This window comes from Vidua macroura, chromosome 1 (assembly GCF_024509145.1).
Source record: "Vidua macroura isolate BioBank_ID:100142 chromosome 1, ASM2450914v1, whole genome shotgun sequence".
Taxonomy (NCBI): Eukaryota; Metazoa; Chordata; class Aves; order Passeriformes; family Viduidae; genus Vidua; species Vidua macroura.
In genome coordinates, this window is record NC_071571.1 from 90,221,431 (window position 1) to 90,243,867 (window position 22,437).

The following is a 22,437-nucleotide window of genomic DNA, read 5'->3' on the forward strand; positions in this document are numbered from 1 at the left end:
AGGAGGAATTTCCTCACAGAAAGGGTGATTCGCTGTTGGAGTGGGCTGCCCAGCGAGATGGAGTTGGATGATGGATTCCTGTGAGGTGTTTAAGGAAAGACTGGACCTGGTGCTTTGTGCCACGGACTAGCTGATGCCATAGGTTGGACTCGATGATCTCAGAGGCCTGTTCCAACTGAATGGACTCTGAATGACTCTGTGATAACCATCGTTATTATCATTTTCACCATTATTACCGTCAGTCACACTCTGCTCTCGTAGGCCTGAGCTACCAAACATTGTCTCTCAAGGGAGCTGGAAAGGCTCTTCCTGGCCCTGTGCTTGGATTGAAAGAGGAACATTTCTTGTCCTCCTTGCTTGTCTGCTTGTGTATGGATCAACCAGAAGAAAGTGATGATGCGGTTGCGTACCTCAAGCACGCCTCAGCTGAGAGGCTTGGGCAGAAGGCAGGCAGGGGCAGAAGAGGCAGAAGCACGAGTTAGAGCTTACTGCCCCAGCAGCTCAGCACAGTGGCACAACCAGGAGTTTCCTTGCAACACAGAGGAGAGAAAGCAGACACTTGGGTTGGTGAAGGGCATTCAGGCCTGTCCTGGTTTCAGCTGGGATAGAGTTAATTTTCTTGCTAGCAGCTGGTACAGAGTTGTGTTCTGGGTTTAGCATGAGAATAATGTTGGTAGCACACTGATGATTTGGTGGTTGCTCAGCAATGTTTATCCCAAGTCAAGGACTTTCAGCATCCTGTGGTCTGCCAGTGAGGAGGTGCTGGGAGGTAGCAGAGCTGGGACAGCTGACCCAAACTGTCCAAAGGGATGTTCCATACCACACAATGTCATGCCCAGTATATAAACTGGGGGGGTTACTGGGAGGGGTTGATCACTGCTCAGGAACAGGGTCTGGCATCAGTCAGCATGTGGTGAGCAACTGTATCGTGCATCAACTGTGTTTCTGGGTTTTATTCTTCTCTTTTTCTTGTATCAGTTTTCTTTACAATAATAATAATAAAAGAACTGATGCTAATTTCCATAGGTTTTCCCTTTTTCTGATTCTCCTCTCCATCCCACTGGGGGAGAAGAAAGGCTGCATGGTACTTAGTTACTGGCTAGGGGTAATTTACAGCACTTCATTTTGGCATCTGATATGGGGCCCAGCAATAATGACAAATCTGACTAGACTGCATTAGAACAAATACAAGTATTCATTGTATTAGTTTCATAGTTGCTGGTCACAATGTTGATTTATTTGCTCTCAGAGTTGGTGTGCTTTTTCTTAAAGTTGCATTATGTGTTACCTTACTTGCAGGATTTCCCATTCCAAATAATCCCTGTTGTGCTGTTTATTACCTATGGGGACACAGCCAAGGTTATAATTTTGTTGTACTTTGCAACTCCAGCTTATGATATGATGGAATGGCTGGCCATGGAAATAACCTGGTGTTTGTACTCAGCACTGCTGTCAGCTCTGGACTTTGGGAGGCATCTCCAGACAACTATTAATAATTATGCCTTTTACCTTTTCTCCTTGGAGAACCAATCCATGGCAGACACCTTTTGAAAATTTTGAATTGCTTGTTCAAACCAGTTCCTGTTATTTCCTGCATGTATGCTAGGTCTGGTCTAAGGTCAAACAGCTATTTAAGAATCCTAGCCAGAGTCCTGCCCTGGGACTGGATACTTCCTCCGTGGCAGAGTGTGGGGATGTATTGGATTTGCATGGCCAGGCTTTGGTAGCAGGAGGGGGGTGCAGGGGTGGCTTCTGTGAGAAGCTGCCAGAAGCTCCTCCATGTCCAGCAGAGTCACTCCCTGGCAGTCCCAAAGCTGGACATGCTGCTGGTCAAGGCAGGGCCAAGTAGAAATGGTAGTGCCTCTATGATAACATATTTAAGAAAAACAACCAAAAAAAGGAGATTTTGGGTAGTTTTAATTGCAGCCAGAGAAGAGTGGGGTGAGAACAACTCTGCAGACACCAAGGTCAGTGGAGAAGGAAAGGGAGGAGGTGCTCCAGGCACCAGAGCTGAGATTCCTCTGCAGCCCATGGTGAGGCAGCTGTGCCTCTGCAGCCCACGGAGATCCACAGGGAGGCACAGATCCACCTGCAGCCCGTGGAGAAGTCCGACACCAGAGCAGATGGATGCCTGAGAGGAGGCCCATGGAGAGAGGAGTCCATGCTGGAGCAGCCTGTCCTGGAAGGACTGCACCCTGCAGAAGAGTGACCCACGCTGCAGCAGTTTTGGGAGGATCGTTGCTCATGAGATGGACTTTTCATGCTGGAGAAGTTCATGGAGAACTGTCTCCCACGGGAGGGACCCCATGGCAGAGCAAAGGAAGGGCTCCTCTCCCTGAGCAGCAGGAGAAACATCGGTGCTGAACTGACCATCCTGCTCATTCCGTTTCCCTGCACCACTGGGGGAGGAGGTGGAGCTGGAAGGGAGGGAGGGGTGGGGGAAAGGTGTTTTTAAGGTTTTATTTTACCTCTTATTATACTGCTCTGACTTTGTTAATGATAAATTTAATTAATATCTATAATTCTGGCCTGTTTTGTCCATGACAGTATTCCATGAGTGATCTCTCCCGTTCTTATCTCCATTCACGAACCCTTTGTTACTGTCCAGTTGTGGAGGGGAGTGAGAGAAAAGCTTTGGTGGGAGCCTGGAATCCATCCAGGCCAACCCACTACAGTGGGACAGCATGGGCAGCATGTCCTGGGCACCTCCAGTGTATTGGAACTTCACCCTTGAACAACTGCAGATGGTGGAAAAACTGGTAAAACATTTGGAAAAAGGATGCTAGTGCCCTGGCTATTCCAGAGGGACACAGATGATTGCAACATGCTGGGGTCTGGCCCAGGCCTACTGGGTCCTCTTCAACCTTATTCATTACCCTCAAGGGGAGAAGAAGGTCTCTGGATCTGATGACAAGAGAACAAGCACTGCAGGTACTCCGACCCCAGTGACAGGCACTGCACCTGGCCCTGAGAACCAACCCACACTGATATTGGCTGCCCCCAGACACGAGAAGACACGGATGCAAAAGTCACCTTGTTTAGTAAAGGAGAACAAAGTGAGGTCACCACAAGAACGAAGAAGCGGCAGAACAAGGTGGGATCTTCCAGCATCGGGATATACATTTAGCAAAGGCCACGTGGTTAATCAAGACCAGGGGATCTGCCAATTTGGCTGGCCCTACCCAATCAAAACTTCTATGTACTTCCATGTGGAAGGTGATAAAGTTCCTGTAAGGCATGTAAAAAATATGCTGGGGAAAGCAATCTGGGTTACTGCTGCCTCAGGCAAAGGCAAACCCATTTGTGGGATGAATTCCATCTCGTTCCATCCTCATTGGCTCTGCCATTGAGGAGGTGCACAACTAGCTGGAAGGGAGCATGTCCAGGGCAGCTGACCACAACTGTCCAGAAGGATATTCTTTACCATAGAACATCATGCCCAGTATATAAACTGGGGGGGCTGATCACTGCTCAGTGAGGGGCTGGGCATTGGTCAGAGGGTGGTAAGTTATTATGTTGTGCATAACTTGTTTCTCTTGTTGTCACCTTTTTCATTATTATTTTATTTCAACTATTAAACTGTTCTTATCTCAATCCCCAGGTTTTTCCCCTTTTTTCCCCCAGTTCTCCTCTTCCCTCCTCTTCCCCAGGGGTGGGGGAACAGTGAGCAAGCAGATACATGGTACTTAGCTGCCAGCTGAGGTTAACCACAACAATTCCATCACTGGAAATATGAGAATAACAAGTGAAACAATAACAAGTCTTCCCTTGAAGTCTTTGTATCATCCTGAATGTAGCCGGAGCTAATTCAGTCTCATTTAGACAGACTTACTCTCCTGGAATTCTGGAGTGCCTTTTCTGAATACTTTTTGATATTTCAATGTTCTTCTTTAAGCACACAAAATAGAACTGGAGACAATATTGCTGTCACAGAGGGATATTGTTTTTTCTATTTTTTTTTCACCCCTCCCTCCCCCATTGAACCCCTGCATTTCATCCTCCCAGTTGTCAGGAAAACAAACACTGTTTTCCTACTCACACTGATACAGAGAACACATATCAACAAAGCATGCCTAAACATATATGGACTCAGTCTTACTCACAATTATGGTTTGTGTCCTTTCCCTTATTGTAAACCCTGTTGTTAAAAAAAAAAAAGAAAAAAAAATCCAGAGGAAACCAAGTATTTTTTGTTTTATTTTTTAATTTGGCTTCACGCTGAAAATTTAATTTACAAGCCATTCATGAGGAAAATGTCCAGTTGGGCAGAATGAGCCATGATTGTGTAACTGCACTCAACACTTGCAGTGTATCATTTAGGTCCCTTTCAGTAAATCATCATACACCTTCTATAGCACAGTTTAAGCACCTATATCATATGCTCACTTCATCACACCCTATAGTCCATTTTAACCTATCAGACAAGTAACAAGAGAAGAATGCTCAAATTGAGGTATTTCCTTTAAAAATTTACTGATCACTGGCATTCAGAGGTAATGTTAAATCATATAGTTTTAAACATTGAAAAAATGTACAAAAACCAAGTTCATTTTAAAAAATATTATCCTTAGTCTTCCATGCATGTTAATAAAAATATAAAAATCAAATTTATAACACTGAAGCTATACCTTTTGTTCTGCAAAAGTATTTCCACAATAGGAGCCACAAGGTATGGTCATCTTTAGTACAATACTTGTTTTTGCTCTTCATTTTATGAAATAGTCAGTTCAGTGCAAAGGTAATAGTCTATGTACACGTATCATTGGAGCCACATGAGGGAAATTTACAGCAGAAAATATGCATTTAGATCATTATAATCCAGTAGCACTATATATTGTTACAGATTTACACTGCACATCCAAGGGCTCTTACAATAAAAACCTTTTTTCTTTAAACACACCAGCTCTCTGTTTGAGCAACCTTGAAGTCAGCAACAGAAGTTGTACCACTGATGGAAAAACCACGTGATACCTCACAAGTGAGTCCCTATAAAAAAGCTTACTGCTCTCTCAACACAGGTTTCCAGCTAAAAGCATCCTTTTCATGGCAGTGCCTAACTTGGATTCAGTAGAAGTACAAGAAAATTCCAAAATGTGATCATTTCAGTGTTAACTTTTTCAGTTTTGCGTTTAAAGTTTCAAGTGTGTTCAAAACCATAGAAATCTTTTATTTTTTCCCCCAAAATATAAAAATGATAGCCTCAATGCAAGTTCAAGAACAGAGATCAAAACTATTTTTTCCCCGAGTTATTTCTCAGCTTGCTAATTACTCAGTTTTATTTTTCCAAAAAAGATGAACTGGTATCTGTCATCAAATTAGAAATGTCTCACACACCTGGACAGATGCTGGGGATTACAAAAAGGTTTAGAAAGTGGTCCCATTGAACAGATGTCAAATACTTCCAGCACAACGCTGCAACATTTAAGTAGTATAGTACATAATACAAGGTTAGCTGATGTTTACTCTGGGTCCTCTTCCAGGAAACAAATTCTATCACTTCTAAAGAAATTTACTTCTGACTTCTATTTCTAACATTGCTGATTTACATGGACTCTTAATACCCTTAGAGCAATGAAAAAGCAAATATAAACAAATCGCCAAACACAAACAACTATAGAGACAAGCAGCTGCAATGGGTTTGCTTTTTGTCTAAGTATATACAGTTGCTAAGGAGACATGTTTAACTTAAAGGAATTCTAATTTATATATTTAAAAATACAATTTAATTTTTAGATGTTGACTTTAAAACTGCTTTTGTTGTCTGGAAAATACAGCACTGGCTAACCTAAATGTCCTTTTTGAAATATAAGAAATATTTTGCTTGAAGTTCATTATAAAAGAAAACATAGGACAAAAAAAATATATACTTAGGCCATAAAAGATCTTTCAAAGTTTATTTCTTTAGCATTTAAAATACAAAATTGTCTTCATGCTGGATAGTGAATAAAAGACATGTATTTGGGTTTTCCCCATATACATTCACAGACTTAAGAAACACCCTATTGTCAGATGAATTTCATTTCCAGTACCATGGTAGGATGAAAAGTGTCTGAGCATCAGCTTTCTTCGGTATCCATGAGGAGACTTGTTTGCAATCACATTTATAGATCCTGCATTTGGAACATGGAAGTGAACAGGCTCACACTGAAAGTGATATATATATATAGCAGGTCAGGAGTCAATCCAATTTAAGGTTTCACTGTAAACTTCTAATACTTCTAAATTTAATTCCTTGTTCTCACAGGAACAAGGACAATCTCATAAGCTCTTTCAGACCTACTGTCACCTGGACACACCTGCAATGGTTGAAGTGTATGAAAAGAAAAAGCAGTTCTGTACCTAATGGCAGGCACGAGCTAAAATACTACATAGGCTTTTAGTTTTGGGTAGCATTACCAGAACAGGACTCAAATATTCACCTGCTGCTTCTGGCTCAGGGAGAAAAGTCCTTGAATGTCACTTCAGTTTAAGAGGCAGCAGGGTCTCCCTCTGGCTGCAACAAACCTACAAAGAACAGACAGCACAAGCAAGAACTAGGAATACAGTTAACTGAATTCCCCAGCCCCAGAGGCAGAAAAGATCCTTCTTTACTGTGGTAAAAGGCCAGCTGCAGAGTGAAGACTTTGCTGCCATGCTGGGCATGGATGGGATTTTCTACTTGCTGGTTCGGAATCAGAAGTTCAGCCTGATTTTTCTTCAGCTGACTTTGGCTCAGAACTGGCACTCTTAAATAACACCCCATTGACAGTATAAAAATAGAGTATTACAGAAGTCATGACTTTTTTCTCTTGCTTCTGACATTTTTGGTCAAAGTAAAAAAACTGAAATGTAACACTCTACCAACAGATTATCATACAGCACCTTTTTTGAGATCCCCAAGGTATCTCAAGTGAGCTCTGATTTCATATGGCTCTGTTCAACTTAGCTCAGAATAAAGCATGATAACTGTGTTCATAAGAAAAATACCCCAAAGAGCTAAGTTACATAACAGGAATAACTTACTGAGGTGCAATCAGTGCTAAGGTGATTCTACTGTTTCTGTTCCCAGACACTGATCATTTTAAAACTGCAAATACATCTATACCCCAAAGTTGGCCTGCATAGGAATACTCTGCTCTGGCACCGTGCTAAGGAAAGTGGAATAAACAGCCACTGCCACCACACAACTAGTAAAATGATTTTGCATCATGAACTTGCAAGACAATCTAGGTAATGTCAAGTACTGTGCAGAAATGTGTCAGTATATCTAACAGAAACATAAACCCTCTATTTTACAAGCCTCTTATATCCTCTGCTCTCTTGGTATCACCCACTTCAGTTTAATCACATTACACATGATAAAGCACATCACACCATCTGGGGAAAAAGAAGCTGCTTTCTACAAAATAAATCACTTTTCCACTTGAAGAAGTCAAAGTAGTTAGTATCTTTAAATAAACCTGAAATGTTTCCCAGAGAAAGAAACTGTCTCAACTTGAGCACTATGAGATGCAGGAAATACTCACAGACCCAAGTCCAAACACATCTGAAGGATGCCCTGTTTGCTGCTGTGTTCTCTCAGTAGTTTTAACTCAGTATTATCATTTATACATGGTTTGACCATAAGGTGTTGGTGACCAGCATTGTATAGCCAGTTCACCACCATAACTATTCCAAAGAACTATCATCTTTGTATCTCTGAGCTGATGCTGGAGGGTTTTTACCTGTAAGAAAACCATGACAGGAACCCTGTAGGATCTAAATATTTTGCCATAAGTCAAAGAAAAAAAGGCAGAGTGAGAAGGTGAAATCCCACTGTCTACACTGCCAGTGACCAAGATATTACTGGGATGTAGCAGTACCTTCAAGAAATCATCCTCTGAGTAAAGACCACCTGGCTTAAATCCTACCTACTCAGGATAGCAAAATTACCTGAATGACCACATTAGCCTTCCTGCTCATATGTGAAACAGATCTTGCAGTTTTGCAGGACTGATCAATTAATAATTTAATTAATTAGTAACTAATTATCAATGGCACCGATGACAACTCTTAGTTCCATTTTGTATTTTTTGTATTCTTCCCTTTTTTTTTTTTGTAGTGATTTATTCAGAATAATTTATTAATTTAAGTCTTCCTAATCAGCTGAAGTTCAGATACCTGAAAAGTAGTAAACTATTTGAAGTGCCTGGTTCATGGGGAACTTCTGTGCCTCAATATGGCTTTGAATTTGAATTTTGCTAATGTAGAACTCTTGGCTAGTGTATTTGTCATTTCCTATTTCTAGAACGCTCATGGAATCTCTGCTAGAGAAAAAACCAGAGGGTTCACATTAAGTAAAATGCAACATTTCAGAAAGTCTTATCACCCACACTCTGACCTAAAGAAAAACTGAACTTAGTTGGTCAGAACTTTTAATCAGAATTTTGTTTTCTCTCCAGCCTCGTTTAGTCCCGTTACATATGCAAAGCTTTGCTTACAGGTTTTTTTCTGAGATCACAGCACCTACAGCATGTGCTACTAGAGTTCTGCAACTAGTATTTTTTTAAGTCAGGGCAGGTTTTTTGGTGGGGTTTTTTTTTTTGGGGTTGTGTTTTTTTTTTTTTTCTTTTTTATTTGTCCTTTAATGAGGAAGCTATTTTTGAAGGAGCAGAGCACAGAAGGTGACTAAAACAGTTAATATCAGAAGCTATAGTTACCACATGGTAATATAAAAGTAGGAAGAATAATTTAATGGTAATACCAAAGATGAACTTATCAGGGAACTCATAAATATGTAAAACCTGCTTTATAAATTTATCAGATGTTGGGGTGCAACAATGACTTCTACAGGAAAATGTTTACTGCATTTTGTGAATACAAAAACATTAAGAATGCCTGAACTAGCTAACAAAGTTATTCAGCTTGCATGAAGATATTAATAAAGAGCTCTGTGTGACACTTAGCTATTTACTTCTGGCAGCTGTGTCACTAAAGAGGTTGCATCACTTCCCTACTGCACACGTGTCCTTTTCAATCCCTGTGACCTAAGGATTTATACCTTGAAAATGGGATTAGCAAACACACACACGTCTGGTTGCTATTTATCACACCTAGATCATTCTAGCTACAATAAATGTATTGGAAACATATAGTGTAATTAATTAATATAAAACTAAGTGTACAGCCTAGTTTCTCCATCAGCCTTATACATTTCCTATGAAGCATCTTAAATTTATCTGTTACAGCAACAGACTCCCCAAAAATCTGTAATAACTTTTGCCATACCATGCTAGAGACAGTGGTTTAAACATCATTTGCAAAAACCAAGCATTTTTTTGGTTTTAGTGGGGCTTCATTATGTTTGAAAAGATATAAATTAAACAACAAAAAACCAAACAGACTCTCCAAAACTTCAGATATTTTGGATTTTGTGGTTTTCTAGGTAACTTTAAATACTTGTTCAGGCATATGAGAAGAGATACCCAGCACCTTTTACAATATGTAAAAATTCAGGTTGATGCAAGATCTCTACTGGCAAGGGATGGCAGTGTTACCTAAGAGCACAAAAATGCTCATCAGAAATGTCAAATGCCTTCACATCCCTGCATTTTTTATGTAAGGATTATTTAAGTTAAATAGTTGCTAAGTCTGCTTATGCCACCTTGTAAATTTAGGGGATGTTGATACTATCTGTTAAAATATACCAATCTGCCTATAAAATCAGTAATATTTTAATGGAAAGCATTTACATGTCAATGTTTGGTGACAGGAAAGGAAGTTTTCACTTCTACTTGGACTTTGCATCAGGTCACTGAAACTTGATTGTAACAATCCAGCTGTTCCACAGTCAGATGCCTCTAAAAAGGCTACTCATCAGGAACTACTGAAACACTTCTACAGCTGGGGTATGATGGATGAGTTGTAATGAGAGTTGGCTGCAGTAATGTGCTGTGTTACAGGCCTCTGCCCTCGAGAGCCCGAGTGCACCACCCTGTGGTAATGTGGCTTCTCTCTCACTACAAGGCAGTCTAATAGTCTATATTACAAATGCTAAAATTAATGGAATTATATTAATTCATCTCAACTTTTGTGACATGCTGTGTGATCTAACAATGTTTCCATGCAAGCTGATCCTTCATCCTATTATTCCTCTTATTATGTCTTTATTTCATTCAGTAATTTCTCAGAAGAGAAAAATCACATTTCCTTCCAGAATCTGTTGTTTTGTCTTATGGCTTTTTTTAATGATCTAATCCACCAAGAGTGCTTGCTTGTGACTTGTGTTGGTCACCAGCCTTCTCCATCAGCAGCTCTGGACTGAGCTCACTGGTGCACAGAACTTTCATTGCCTCTTCCCCACACAATGTGGTGCCTGCTTAAGGGCCTATGTACTACAGGCTGCAGTGCCCTTCAATGCACTCCGTACAGCTTAGGTGCACACAAGTACAGCTATTACACTCACCACAATTACAAAACACCTCACAAATAAAAACATAAAAGTCAATGAACCTATGGGCTTTCATAAAACAGACCCTCAAGTTACTCACGCCATACGTGCAAATTAGATACACTTGTATTCAGCCAACTTCAATCAGCTTTCCTTGCTCTTTCACAGATATGGTGAATGTATCTCTTCTTTGGAGCTTCTCTCACTTCAGAGCTGTCCATGGGATCCTGAGTTTATCTCTTTCTTCTTTCCAGACATGTGTTGGGGAACTCTTTCTCATTCCCTGCATTCTGAAATTCTCAAATTCCCAAGCTCATATATAAAGCAAAAGATATGGCATGTAGCTCAAGCCAGCTTGAGCTACATGCCATACATAGTCTTGTAGAGATACAATATGTCCCGACTACACCTGCCTTCCCTTACATACTGTGTAATTACAGAAAACAGACCTCAGGGACATCTCCCTGTAACCCTGGGGCATGATCAGCAAAATGAAGTGTCTCTATTGGAGCTGTCTGTCTTCTCTGTTTCCAAAAACTCCAGTGAAAGAAGGCAGGCCATTCACCCTACCTGAAATAACCCTTCACCTTAGCTTAATAAGGCATATTGTAAGAGACTTTTCCTAATGCTTAACTTGTCTTTTCAATTAATAGCTAGCATCTACCATCCTCGTGGAGAAGAGTTCCTATTTCCTTTCTAGCAACTTTTTCCATATTTAAAGATTGTTCACATCTTCCTTCAGTCTCCTCTTCTTTGGATTAATGGATACTTTTGATCTCTTTTTGAGTACTTTCTGTCCACCAGACTTTATTCAGTTACACCCCATCTCTCTCAGGTGCCCCAATATGAACAGGTACCACAGATAAAACCTTATCACACCTTGGTAACAAAGAAATACCACCCTGCTTCTCACAGGCCACATGCTGATGCACCCCTCTATCATGAGCATCTTTTCTACAGCAAAGAGTGAACAGTGCTCAGTTTGACATATTCTGTGCCATCCCTGCCTCAAGATATAGCACAGTAATACTCAGTCCCTCCTCTGTGCAGCTGACTATTCCTACTTGAATGCAGTTTCTCATAGGTCTTATTTTTTCAGTCAATTTCTCCTATTTTTCATGGTCAGTTTTAATTCAAATATTGCCAGCCAGTCTGCTGCTGCCCTGTGAGCTTGGCTTTTGTTACCTAGGTAAATCAAAAATTAAACGATTACTGCCACATACCCCCATAAAGCATATTTTCTTACATTTTTTCCTCCTACCCTCTTTATTAAAGCCAGTTCCAGTTTGGAGACCTGCCACATAGAGTTTGGGATTTCTAAGGACATGTTCCAATACCCTAATGAGCTTTAAAACACCTCCTGCTATTTAAAAAATGGTTATAAAAGCATTTGGTACAAACAGACATCCTTTGCTAAAATTCTTCCCTTTCAAATCTAGTTTTAAATTCCTTTGTGGAAAACTCTAATCTCAATAGTTTTCCATGCACAAAACCCTACAAAACCAGTCAGAAATTATTTAAAAGATTTTTTTTGTTTGGAAGCAGAGTTGCCATCACAGTTCTTTTGTGACAGACTCCTCCCTCCTACCCCTTGAGGCTTTTGTCACATTTCCTAATCAGTGAAGATCTGTAGTTTTATAATAATCTAGATTTTTCTCTGAGACCTCCAGCAGCAGTTAAGGCATCAGGCTTTACCAAAGGAAACACATGTATTACTAATACAAGCGTGGTTGTTTTTTAAACAGTTCTAAACTATTCTAAGCTTCATATATGTTCTATGAAGTATATGTAATGTTGCTATAGAGATTTAACTAGCACTTTTCCAGGATGTTCTGCAACTTGTTGCTGGCTTGGCCTCTGAAGTGACTGCAACCTTTTCCAACTTGTGCTGATACACCAAAGTTTTCATCATGTATTCCATGCTATGTTATCTGTACAGGCTTGCTACAAAAGAAACCTGTGATTCCTGATAAATCTAAATCAAATATAGCTCTTTATACATCTCCCATAAAATGTTGTGTGGACACGATTTGAATTGGTTATGAGAGAAAAGCACAAACAGTTCAGTTATGTATTCTCAAACAGTATGTGGCATGCCAGTTTGGAAAGAATTCATGTTTAATTGCATCTGGAAGATTACAGTAGAAAAGTGTTGGGGTGAGGGATAAGGAGCCTTTCCTTTTCATTCTACCATGGAAAGAGAAACAATTTTGTCATTCAGCAATAAAAATAAAAGAAGCAATCCTTAGCAAGTTTTTGTATTACTGTTTCCAAACTGCTCACTGAAACCAAAACAAAGGGCCAAAGTATGCTTGCCTTGCTCAAGAGAATAATTCCCACCAAAAATCAACAAGACTGACTATTCAGATATGGACAGCAAAGTTTGGCCCCAAATAAACATCCCCATAACTAGGGAAAACACTAATCACCAAAGTGCACTTTACACCATAGTAGCTACAGTTTCTTTATACATGCACAGTTTGTGCGACACTTGGTACATGGAACTAGCCAATGGAATATAAATAAGTTGTGCCGCTTCCTCTTAAATATGAACATTAATAATGAAGCACATTCACATTTTTGCCTTTCAAAGACCTTTTAAAAAAAAAATAAAAACACCTTTCCAAAGTAACCTGGAACATGTTGTTAAACATAGCACATATGATTCAAAGGATGGTATTCAGGTAGAACTTTCACACACAAAACTAGTATTTGCTGTATAATTGGAGTGACTTATGAAAATCCCAAGAAAATACAACCCTCTCACCAGGAGAGGAAGGTAACAGTTGTAGTGTTAATTCAGTTTCTTCTGCAAGGGCTTCCTTCTATCTGCACTGCTGTCAGGGCTGAAGTCAGTACAGATACCATTAGGAGCAGAAAGAGATGAAGTCTCCAAGCCACTCTCAGCTCCCACCTGATCAGCATAGAGATATTCTTCTGCAAAGTGTGGGTGCAACACAGCAAATGTGTAGAAGTCATCTAAAAAAAAAAAAAAAAAAAAATAGTTGTTGCAGAGAATCAGCTCTTTGAAACAGAAGGATGCTAAATTTGAATACTTACACATATATAATCACATGATTTCTTTGGAGAAAAATAGCAGCAGTTAACATAATGCTATTCCCAGTGCTTGTTTTAGCTTTCAGCCTAAGTTTACCACATCTGCAGAGCTGAGATACTGCAAAGAGTTATCTAAGCCCTCTGAAAACACTTCCAGCCAGAGCTTAGCTGTATGTAGGGGTAAACAGGCTCAGATTTGCATTAAAATGCATGATGAGCACCACATGCCCTGACATAGCATCTCACTATTCACTGGGGAAGCACAGAAGCCCTCCAGCTGAAGATAACTGAACATCAAGAGGAGTCATTTCTTAAATTCTTAAATCTCTTTTGCATACATGCCCCTTAACGCTTTGCACTCATAGTTTGCTTCAACCTAACAGCAGCTGTCATTGCTGCCTTCTGCTTTCAAGATTTCAGCATTTTAAAAGTCCCAATATTTTAAGAGAATAATATTGAGGAGATAAATTTTAACACAGAAAAGAACGCCTGATTTTACTGTTGGATAATAACACAGTAATAAGAAAAGCCAGATTAGTTCTAGGGGGAGTGGGGAATCCTTAACTTCAAGAACTTAACATCCTTAACAATCTGTGCTGAAAATCAGACACTGAAACTTCGTCTCAATTTACCCATATGACATTATTCAGACATGATTTGAACACAAGACACTGTACAGGAACCAAGCAATAACAAGCTATTCTTATAAAGTAAACTGACACTAGAAAAATCTCGATGTGAATGTTTTCACTAATTCAGTCACCTACAGTGTATCACACACCTCCCACTCAAATTCACTGTGCTATCCCAGAAGAGCTCATGATCAGATGATGATGTGAATTCCCTGGAGTGCAGAGCAGATGACACCTGAAGAAGCCTTTCAAAGGAGTGAAGCCCAGTTCCTCCTACAGCTGGGCTGGTATGGAAGAAGGGAAACACTTCTTTCCCTCTCTGGCACTCTTTGAGATGACATGATTTTTCAATAATGCAAAGGGCAAGGGGGCAAGGGAATGCCATATGGCTCACATGGGCACTGAAGTTGTAGGGCAAGCCTGCCTCTGAACTGTTGCAAAGGGATAGGCGACGAGAAGGCAATGAAGATAAAGTTATCTTCCCACTCACAAAAAAGTGGGTATCCTTTATCCACATTCTATATGGATCTAGAGCATTCTGGACCTATAACTTCAGCAAAAGTTGATGAAGTTCAGGTCATGAAAACCAACATTACCATCTATGTCAAAAAACTCTATGTACAACAGGCTGATGGATCATACAAATGATAAAGTCTTCATGAGGAAAGGGAAATCCAAATTGAACAGAGTAAAATTTTGGATAGATCTCAGTAAGCTGACATTTTGGGTCCTGCTGAAATAAGTACTGAAAGTATTAGAGGAATAATTATTGAAGTTGTACTCAGCAGAGTGCAATGAAAGTACTTGGAATCCCATTTGCCTTATTTATCAGAAATGTGAAACAAGGTCATGTAGAAAGAACCAACTATTTCTGTATCTAATCACAGGCCTCATCTTGGAGTTCAAACTGAAAGCAACTGTGAAGCATCAGACTGAAGGAAAAGATCACCTCAGTCATTAACTTGAGGAAAAAAAGTGATTTTGCTTCCCACCTCCATTAAAAACAAAGAGACAAAGAAAGAACCCGAAGTGGAGTTAAGATTCATGTCTGTATCTTTGCATTAAGTATGCATATGTACTACAAGAACTTCAAGAAGTTTTTCTCCTACCCTCGAAGTACCCTTCTACTACTTGATACTTCTCCTGGAAGCTCTGTGTTCATTAATATTCTCTAGTTTTTGTTTCCACTAAGCTAAATAATATTATAATTCTGTGGTTAATATATAATTATTTTAAGCAAATAATTCTTCCTTCCCTGATTCTTCATCCATACAGATACTCCAAATATGGCCAATTCCTCCTTTTTTTCTGGCTACAGCAAGCCAGAACACTTTCACAGTCTGAATTGTCTATCAAGAGCTGGTGGAGAGTTTCTTAGAATTTGACATGCCCTCCTAGAGAATCTATTCAAACTCTCCAGAATCATGTCTTAAGACTGATAAATCTTGCCTCTGTCTACATTAGACTAAAAGGAAACGCTTTGCAATCAAAGTGCATCTGAACAACTAAGCCAACTACGCACTGTGTAAGAGAACTGATACATAAACCTTTGGCAACCAGAGTACTTTCAACCATGCAACTAAAATTCAGATTCCCAACGACTCAGATTCACAATCTGATTTTGCTCTTGATTATCCTGTTTACTTGCAACCTAAGCTTTTCCTTTGAGATGGCATCTGTGGCTTCAAGGACTCTGCCGTGCATGCAGCAATTTAGGTCTGATACTTTAGGTATTTTATCTTTTGTTCTCATGAGTAAGACTCAACTTAATAATCCTGCTTTAAATTCCAATACCCTAGAAAGGAGATTGTCGGTAGACCTCTGCTGTGTGCATCCAAAGTAACATTAGTTCCACCAGATACAATGCTTTGATTTCTCAGAACGTGTCTGGACAGCATCTTCTGAACTGTGTGGTCTGCAAGTTTTTTCACCTCTCCTTTCTAGTAAGTGCAACAAACTGAGCATGTGTGAAGTTCCACATAATCTCAAGAAAGGCAAGAGGATGAATATTTATGGTAGGAACTTTCAAGACAGAAATGCAATACCAAAAGTTTATTTACAACTTCTAATGCTGTAATCTAGTAACTTGGATATTTATTCCCACAATTAAACTTTCAGATATGTTAAAACGACATGTTTCTATTATAAAATGAGCACTTCTCTCAGAAAAACTGCTAAGGAAAGTTCCAAAGAAATTATGTAAACACCATCCTCCTATCTACTTTGTGTTCCATCACAAAAGACTATTCTTGACTATAGGATATAAAATTGTGAAAATGAGGGTCAATCGCACCAGTAGCCATTGCTGTGGATTGGTGGTCCAGATTTTCTTGTGATGGGAACATATGATGACTACTTAGGGAAAAAGTGCAGATTAAATGCAACAATTACAGATGAATATTAAAATATGAATTCTTTGGTAACTCACATGACCTGGTCTGAGTTCGCTTGTACATGACTACAAATTTAGCTATTCTCAAAAAATGAAATGTGCCAAAATTAAAATTCTGTTATGCTTACCAGCTTAAGATTTGTGCTGGTATTTCTGAAGCTGGTGATTGGGAGGTGGGGCAAGAGCTGAGTCACTGCACATTATGAGTTGGAAGGCAAGGAGCAACAGTGATAGGCAGGAAAAAGGCAAAGGGCAGGACGGATGCGGAAATGCTGAGGATGCGACAGACAGAGGCACAGAAAGGAAAGGGGTAGTGCAGCAGGAATTGACAAGACAGTAGTCAGGCAAAAGGAAAGGACAGTGGAAATTATACTGATTTTAGTAACTAAAATATTTGTGTATTTGAAGCTTTACATACATATTGTATGCTTGAAACAGAGGAATTACTAATGTAGAAACTATGATTCACTAACACCAATGTATTATTTTGTAAGATTTTTACCAATTAAATACATACTGATTATCCTGAGGGAAAACAATTACAACAGGGTACATCATAAGTACCTCTACTGGAGATACTTAATGCTGGCTATCAACAACTCAGTTCATACTCAAATGATACAACTAAATTTAGAACATTACTGCATAAAACAAATAATCTGAAGTAACATATAAGTACTCTGACTCCCAGCACAATCTATTCACCCAGGTCTCAATTTTTCAAATGCAACTTTCTCGCCCCCATTCCACCTACATTGCAGGCTATAGAGTAGGCAGCCTGGTTAACCCCCTCACTTTCTGCTCTCAGACACAAGATACAAAACAAGACAGAGCTCAGGCAGGTTTCTTTAAAAATACATATTCACATACATGAAAGTCATAGAACAGAATACATTGAAGGAGCTAATCCTCATATTATGTCACTTGATGAGGAAGGGAAAACTGAAAACATGCAAACATGGCATTTGATACCAAAGTAAAGCTCATTTTTTAAAATGTAAATTTACTTTGTCTGCAGCACTGTTATCAGTACTGAAGTCACCAAGCCAACTAAAAAAGATAGAGTTTAATAAAAACGTAACTGCTTTGTCAACATGAGTGCTGGCAACTTTGACATTTTGTGACAGTTCAGATGCAGTTAAGAATACTTACCATATGTAATCTTTCCTTTATCCTCTTCATCTACAGCTCTAAAAAGATGTGTAACATCAATTTGTGACACACCCATGGCAGTCTTCAGAATATGACCTAAATCCTCTTCTGTTACAGTTCCACCTTCTGACTGGTACAGCTATGAATCAAGACAGCAAGATAAATCATTGCAAAACTGAATGCCAACTCCTATAAACAGCACTACACTGAAGTAAAGCAAAACAAAAAGTTGGTATTAGAAATCCTAGTCATTCTCAGACTGATGTGATGTATTAAGGATTTCAGATTAGTCTGGGTAAAAATATCATCATCAGTTCACCTGTGTATACTTAGAAAGTAAAGCTTGCTATAATCAGAAAAAAGTCCTAACCACAGGAATCACTGTGATACTCAGCAACAAGACTGTCAAATATGTTTTGCAAAAATATAACTGAGAACAATATCTAGTCCATTGAGCTACGGTGTCTAAACTCCAACACAGTCTGTAATATCCAGAGATATATTTAGGTCAGCCTAAATCAGATACCATTTCCACTTGGTCAGGTGTAAAACTCAAGATTCCTTTGACCAAAATCCAAAAGCAAGCTTGCATTAAATGTCTGTATCTAAATGGTATTAATCAGGAGAATCCTACCCCATACACTTGGGGCAGATACATATGGGCATATAATTTTCTACAAGTATTTATTCTAGAAAACAATCAATTGCATACTCTTACATCCTAAAGAATTAACTCAGAAAGAGTTAGCTTTACTACTGACAGATTGATAACTATGAATAATTGCTCATAGTCTCATTTTTACATATGTAGTGTTTTACCCTGAGAAATGGACCTGAATACTTCAAAATATCTGTACCAAATACAGCTGCATTATGCTCCCTTAAAATAGCTCAATTTGCCTCTACAATGTGAAGTGAGAGAAAAGGGGTTTTGAAATATTTATTTCCTTTTCAAGCATGACAACACACAAAACAAACCATGTAAAAAGTGCCATTTTGGAAACTTCCTCTTAATTTCTCTACATCATTGAGAAGGTGGGAACTGATGAGATTGAATAAAACAGGCATAAGTATGTATTTTTCATACAAGCAGAAGCAGTTGCCATGAGACAGCACACCTTAGTGGAATAAAAATATTGAAGTTCCATGGAAAAAAACATACACTCAATTCAGGAATCTTGCCTTTTGAGCCCTGGCACCTAACCTGCACACTGTTTCACAGGACTAGGGCAAAGACCAAGACATTTCTTTAATAAAACCTGCTACATTTTCACAGAACAAGTAGTCAGGTAATATTGAGTGGTCAATATAAACACAATATTGACAAGATTTACAACAGCCTTTAGTTTCTTTAGCAGTTTGGAAGGGAAAGTGTAGCACTTACACCAGAGTGCTGCTCTTTGTCCAAACCCCCTGCCAAGGCAGGGTCACCTAGAGCAGGGTGCACTGGAGTGCATCCAGGTGTGTTTGGACTGTCTCCAGAAAGGGAGATTCCACAACCTCCCTGGGAAGCCTGTTTCAGTGCTCTGCCACTCTCAAAATAAAGAAGTTCATCTTGAGGTGGAACTTCTTGTGATTTAGTTTATGGCCACTGCTCCTCATTCTGTCATTGGGCACCACTGAAAAGAGTTTGGCATCATTGTCCTGACACCCACCTCTGAGCTATGTACATGTGTTAATGAGATCCCCTCTCAGTCTTGTCCAAACTAAACATCCCCAGCTCCCTCATTCTCTCCTCCTAAGAGAGATGCTCCAGACCCCAAATCATCTTTGTGGCCTCTGCTGGACCCTCTCCATTACCTCCTTGTCTTTCTTGTGCTGAGGAGCCCAGAACTGGACACAGCACTCCAGATGTGCCTCACTAGAGCCAAGTAGAGGGACAGGATCACCTCTCTTGACCTGCTGGCCACACACTTCCCAAAGCACCCCAGGATCCCACTGGCCCTCCTGGCCACAAGGGCTCTGCTGGCTCATGGTCAGCTTATCATCCACCAGGTCCTTCTCTGCAGAGCTGCTCTCCAGTGGCTCACACCCCAGCCTGTGCTGGGACTTGGGGTTTTTCCTCCCCCCATGCAGGACCCTGCACTGGCCCTTGCTAAACCTCATCAGGTTTCTCCCCATCAAACTCTCCAGCCTATGGAGGTCTCATTGAATGGCAGCACACCCTTCTCATGTATCTCCCACTCCCCCCCAGTTTTGTAATAACTTCATATAATGATACTATTTTTCAAGTTCTTCAGTCATACACTAAACACTTTAACTTTGAAAACTTGTAGCTATGTGAAATGTTGTACTTTTACTGAAAGAAGTAGCACATGGCAGAGGGACAGCCTGTTCAAAGTCATACACTCATTAACTAGTGAGGTCCTCCTTCAATAGCTCCAGGTAAGCTGTGTGAATATCTTATTGTAGGTGAAGTCAGGACAGGAGGTAGGAAAGGATTAAAAAGGGTTCTCTTTCCTTATTTTTTAATCCCAGAATAAGTAAAATTTCCTAAGCTTGAGACTTTTCTTAACCCTTCTAATCATCACTAGCAGGATAAAATGAGCCATACCTGCTTTGCCTCGCTGAGTACTTCCCCTTCTTAATACACGCGTAAAGCTTCTTTGCAGTTTTATAGATAACTTTATATTTTGTAGTTAACAAAGTGACTCAAAATTATGTATTGTAAGTTGGGGAGTGAAGCAGATAATGAAGAACAGAAATTTTCCTAAGAAACAGTTTAATTAAATTCAAGTGCTTCCAGAAGGAAAACAACCATCCAATCTGAGCTTTTCTTCCTCTCAAATGATAAAATTATCTTGCACATTATCAAGCATGACAGCTAAATTAAAAAAATTAAAATATTAAAATAATTAAAATTAAAAAACATATTTCCTCAAAGTCCCCTTTAAATTTACTTCAAATTTGTTCATTTCAGTATGAAGACAGAGCTGACCAAACAGCACCTATTTTTCTATGCCATTTTATAGCTGAAATGGACTGAGTTAGGACAGAGACCTTTCTTTCTGCTTTTCCCTCAGAAGCAGCAATAAATAACAGCAGCTACTAATGGCACATTTCCCACATATTTTAGGAAATAAATATTTTTGCTCCTTCCTCCTTTGCCAAATTTATTGGATTCTGGCTGAAGGGTAAGAATGATATATGTGAGCACAAAGCATTCACAGGAGCCTCATTTCTTCAGCAATATGTATTTAAAGTTATCATGCTGAAGAACCTGAATACAACTACACAGAAAATAAGGCTGCAATGTAGCACCATGCAATTGAATGCTCTGAGCTCCATGCATTCACTAGTGAAGACAGCATCAAGACTTAGCACATCTCAGTTTCAGTGGAAATGTGGAATTCAAGGCAAAGGGAAAAGATGATGCAGGATGCAACAGAGTTAACATGTTGAAACAGTAATACGGAAGAAATTAATTGAAAAGTAATAAATCAAGGTGTCAGAAACCCACTGGTTAAGCATTGCTGCTGTCACTTTCCCAAAAAGCTTGCATTAACAATCTATGGTGATGCTACAACAAACCACTGAGGCTAGAGCAAGATCAGGAGCACTTCTGGGAAGCATCAAGTCTGGACAAAGACTGCAGGACCACTACACATACATGGTAAGACTAAGAGGGAAGAAAATTTTAACAAGAAGAAAAAAGGAGATAACAAAATCTCTATTAACATGTAGGAAATTAAAAAAATATTTTATTAACTTGAAAAATTAGATTTGATTGAAACATTCTAAGAGTAGTAAGTACAACTCAAGAGACTGTTTGTTTAGAGGAATCAGTACAAAGGACTTGAGGTTTGAAACTCAATTTGCTAAAAAGGATCCTACCAGAGTTCTACAGAGAACAATTTCAAACAGCAAGCTTCCATAATTCTACACAACTTACACTTGCAATGCATTCCCTGTTAACACGAACTCTTAATCTAACTTTCCATTAATATTGTTTTAAAATGTAATCAAGTATTAAAAGGAAATGTGGAAACTTCTATTGAGTCTAATGCCAGTATTAGTAATTTCTAAAAATACGTAAACTACATAGAGCAAGAAAATGCAGCTTACCTGAAATGCCAGCTGAATTGTTTCCAGAGTTTTGGATGGCTTACAGACAACTGACAGAGCAACAACAAATTCCCGAATGTCAATTACACCATCTTCATTCTGTGAAGGAAAACCTCCCATCAATATAGTGCAATTTGTCTGAGAATTTTCATAAATAACTAACAGTTGCTAAAAATGCAGAATATTCAGAAAGATTGTTACATGCACCACGACCAAAAAAACTAGTCTCACTGAAATGAAATCACATGAGGACAAGAACCTGGGTGAAAGCTCTGCAGTTTCTTTTCACAGTCTCAGTCAAAAGTCACAGTTTAAATATTCTTGGAATACAGTGCTGCTACTGTCACCCTTTACTCGCATATTTAAGATTTTTCCTTTAAACCATCTGAATCACTGGGCTGAAATTAAAACCAGAGAACCAGAGGACAATGCACCCTAATTTAAGCCCTGAATACATGACATCTACTCCAAGAGAGAACACTGTGGACATATCCACCTCCTGGTCCAGACAGCACCTCATCCAGACAAAGATAACAGTCATTTCCCCATTCTGACTGCCAGAAGAATGAAAAACTGGCTCATTTGCCAAGATCCTTCAGGTTTCAGGCTCGTAGAAGTACAAGTCATTTATTTACAAGGTAAACAAAATATCAGCTAACAGACACTGCATTCATCTGCAATGAGCAGCAGCAGAGGTCTAGCTTGACCCTACCTTTCTTCCCCTTCATATT

At 39.4% G+C, this 22,437-nt stretch overlaps 1 protein-coding gene across 2 annotated transcripts in view; it reads right to left on the bottom strand.

Moving 5' to 3' along the window:
* Positions 1-5,877: 5,877 nt before the first annotated feature.
* Positions 5,878-22,437, bottom strand: part of LPCAT1 (lysophosphatidylcholine acyltransferase 1) — a 63,888-nt gene continuing 47,328 nt past the window's right edge. For both annotated transcript variants that reach the window (XM_053983931.1, XM_053983923.1), the window contains 3 exons: positions 21,707-21,805; positions 17,642-17,780; positions 5,878-13,387 (listed from right to left, as the gene is read on the bottom strand). In XM_053983931.1, the coding sequence (XP_053839906.1) occupies positions 13,203-13,387; positions 17,642-17,780; positions 21,707-21,805 (423 nt within the window). In that variant the 3' untranslated portion in view covers positions 5,878-13,202. The remainder of the gene's footprint in view (positions 13,388-17,641; positions 17,781-21,706; positions 21,806-22,437) is intronic.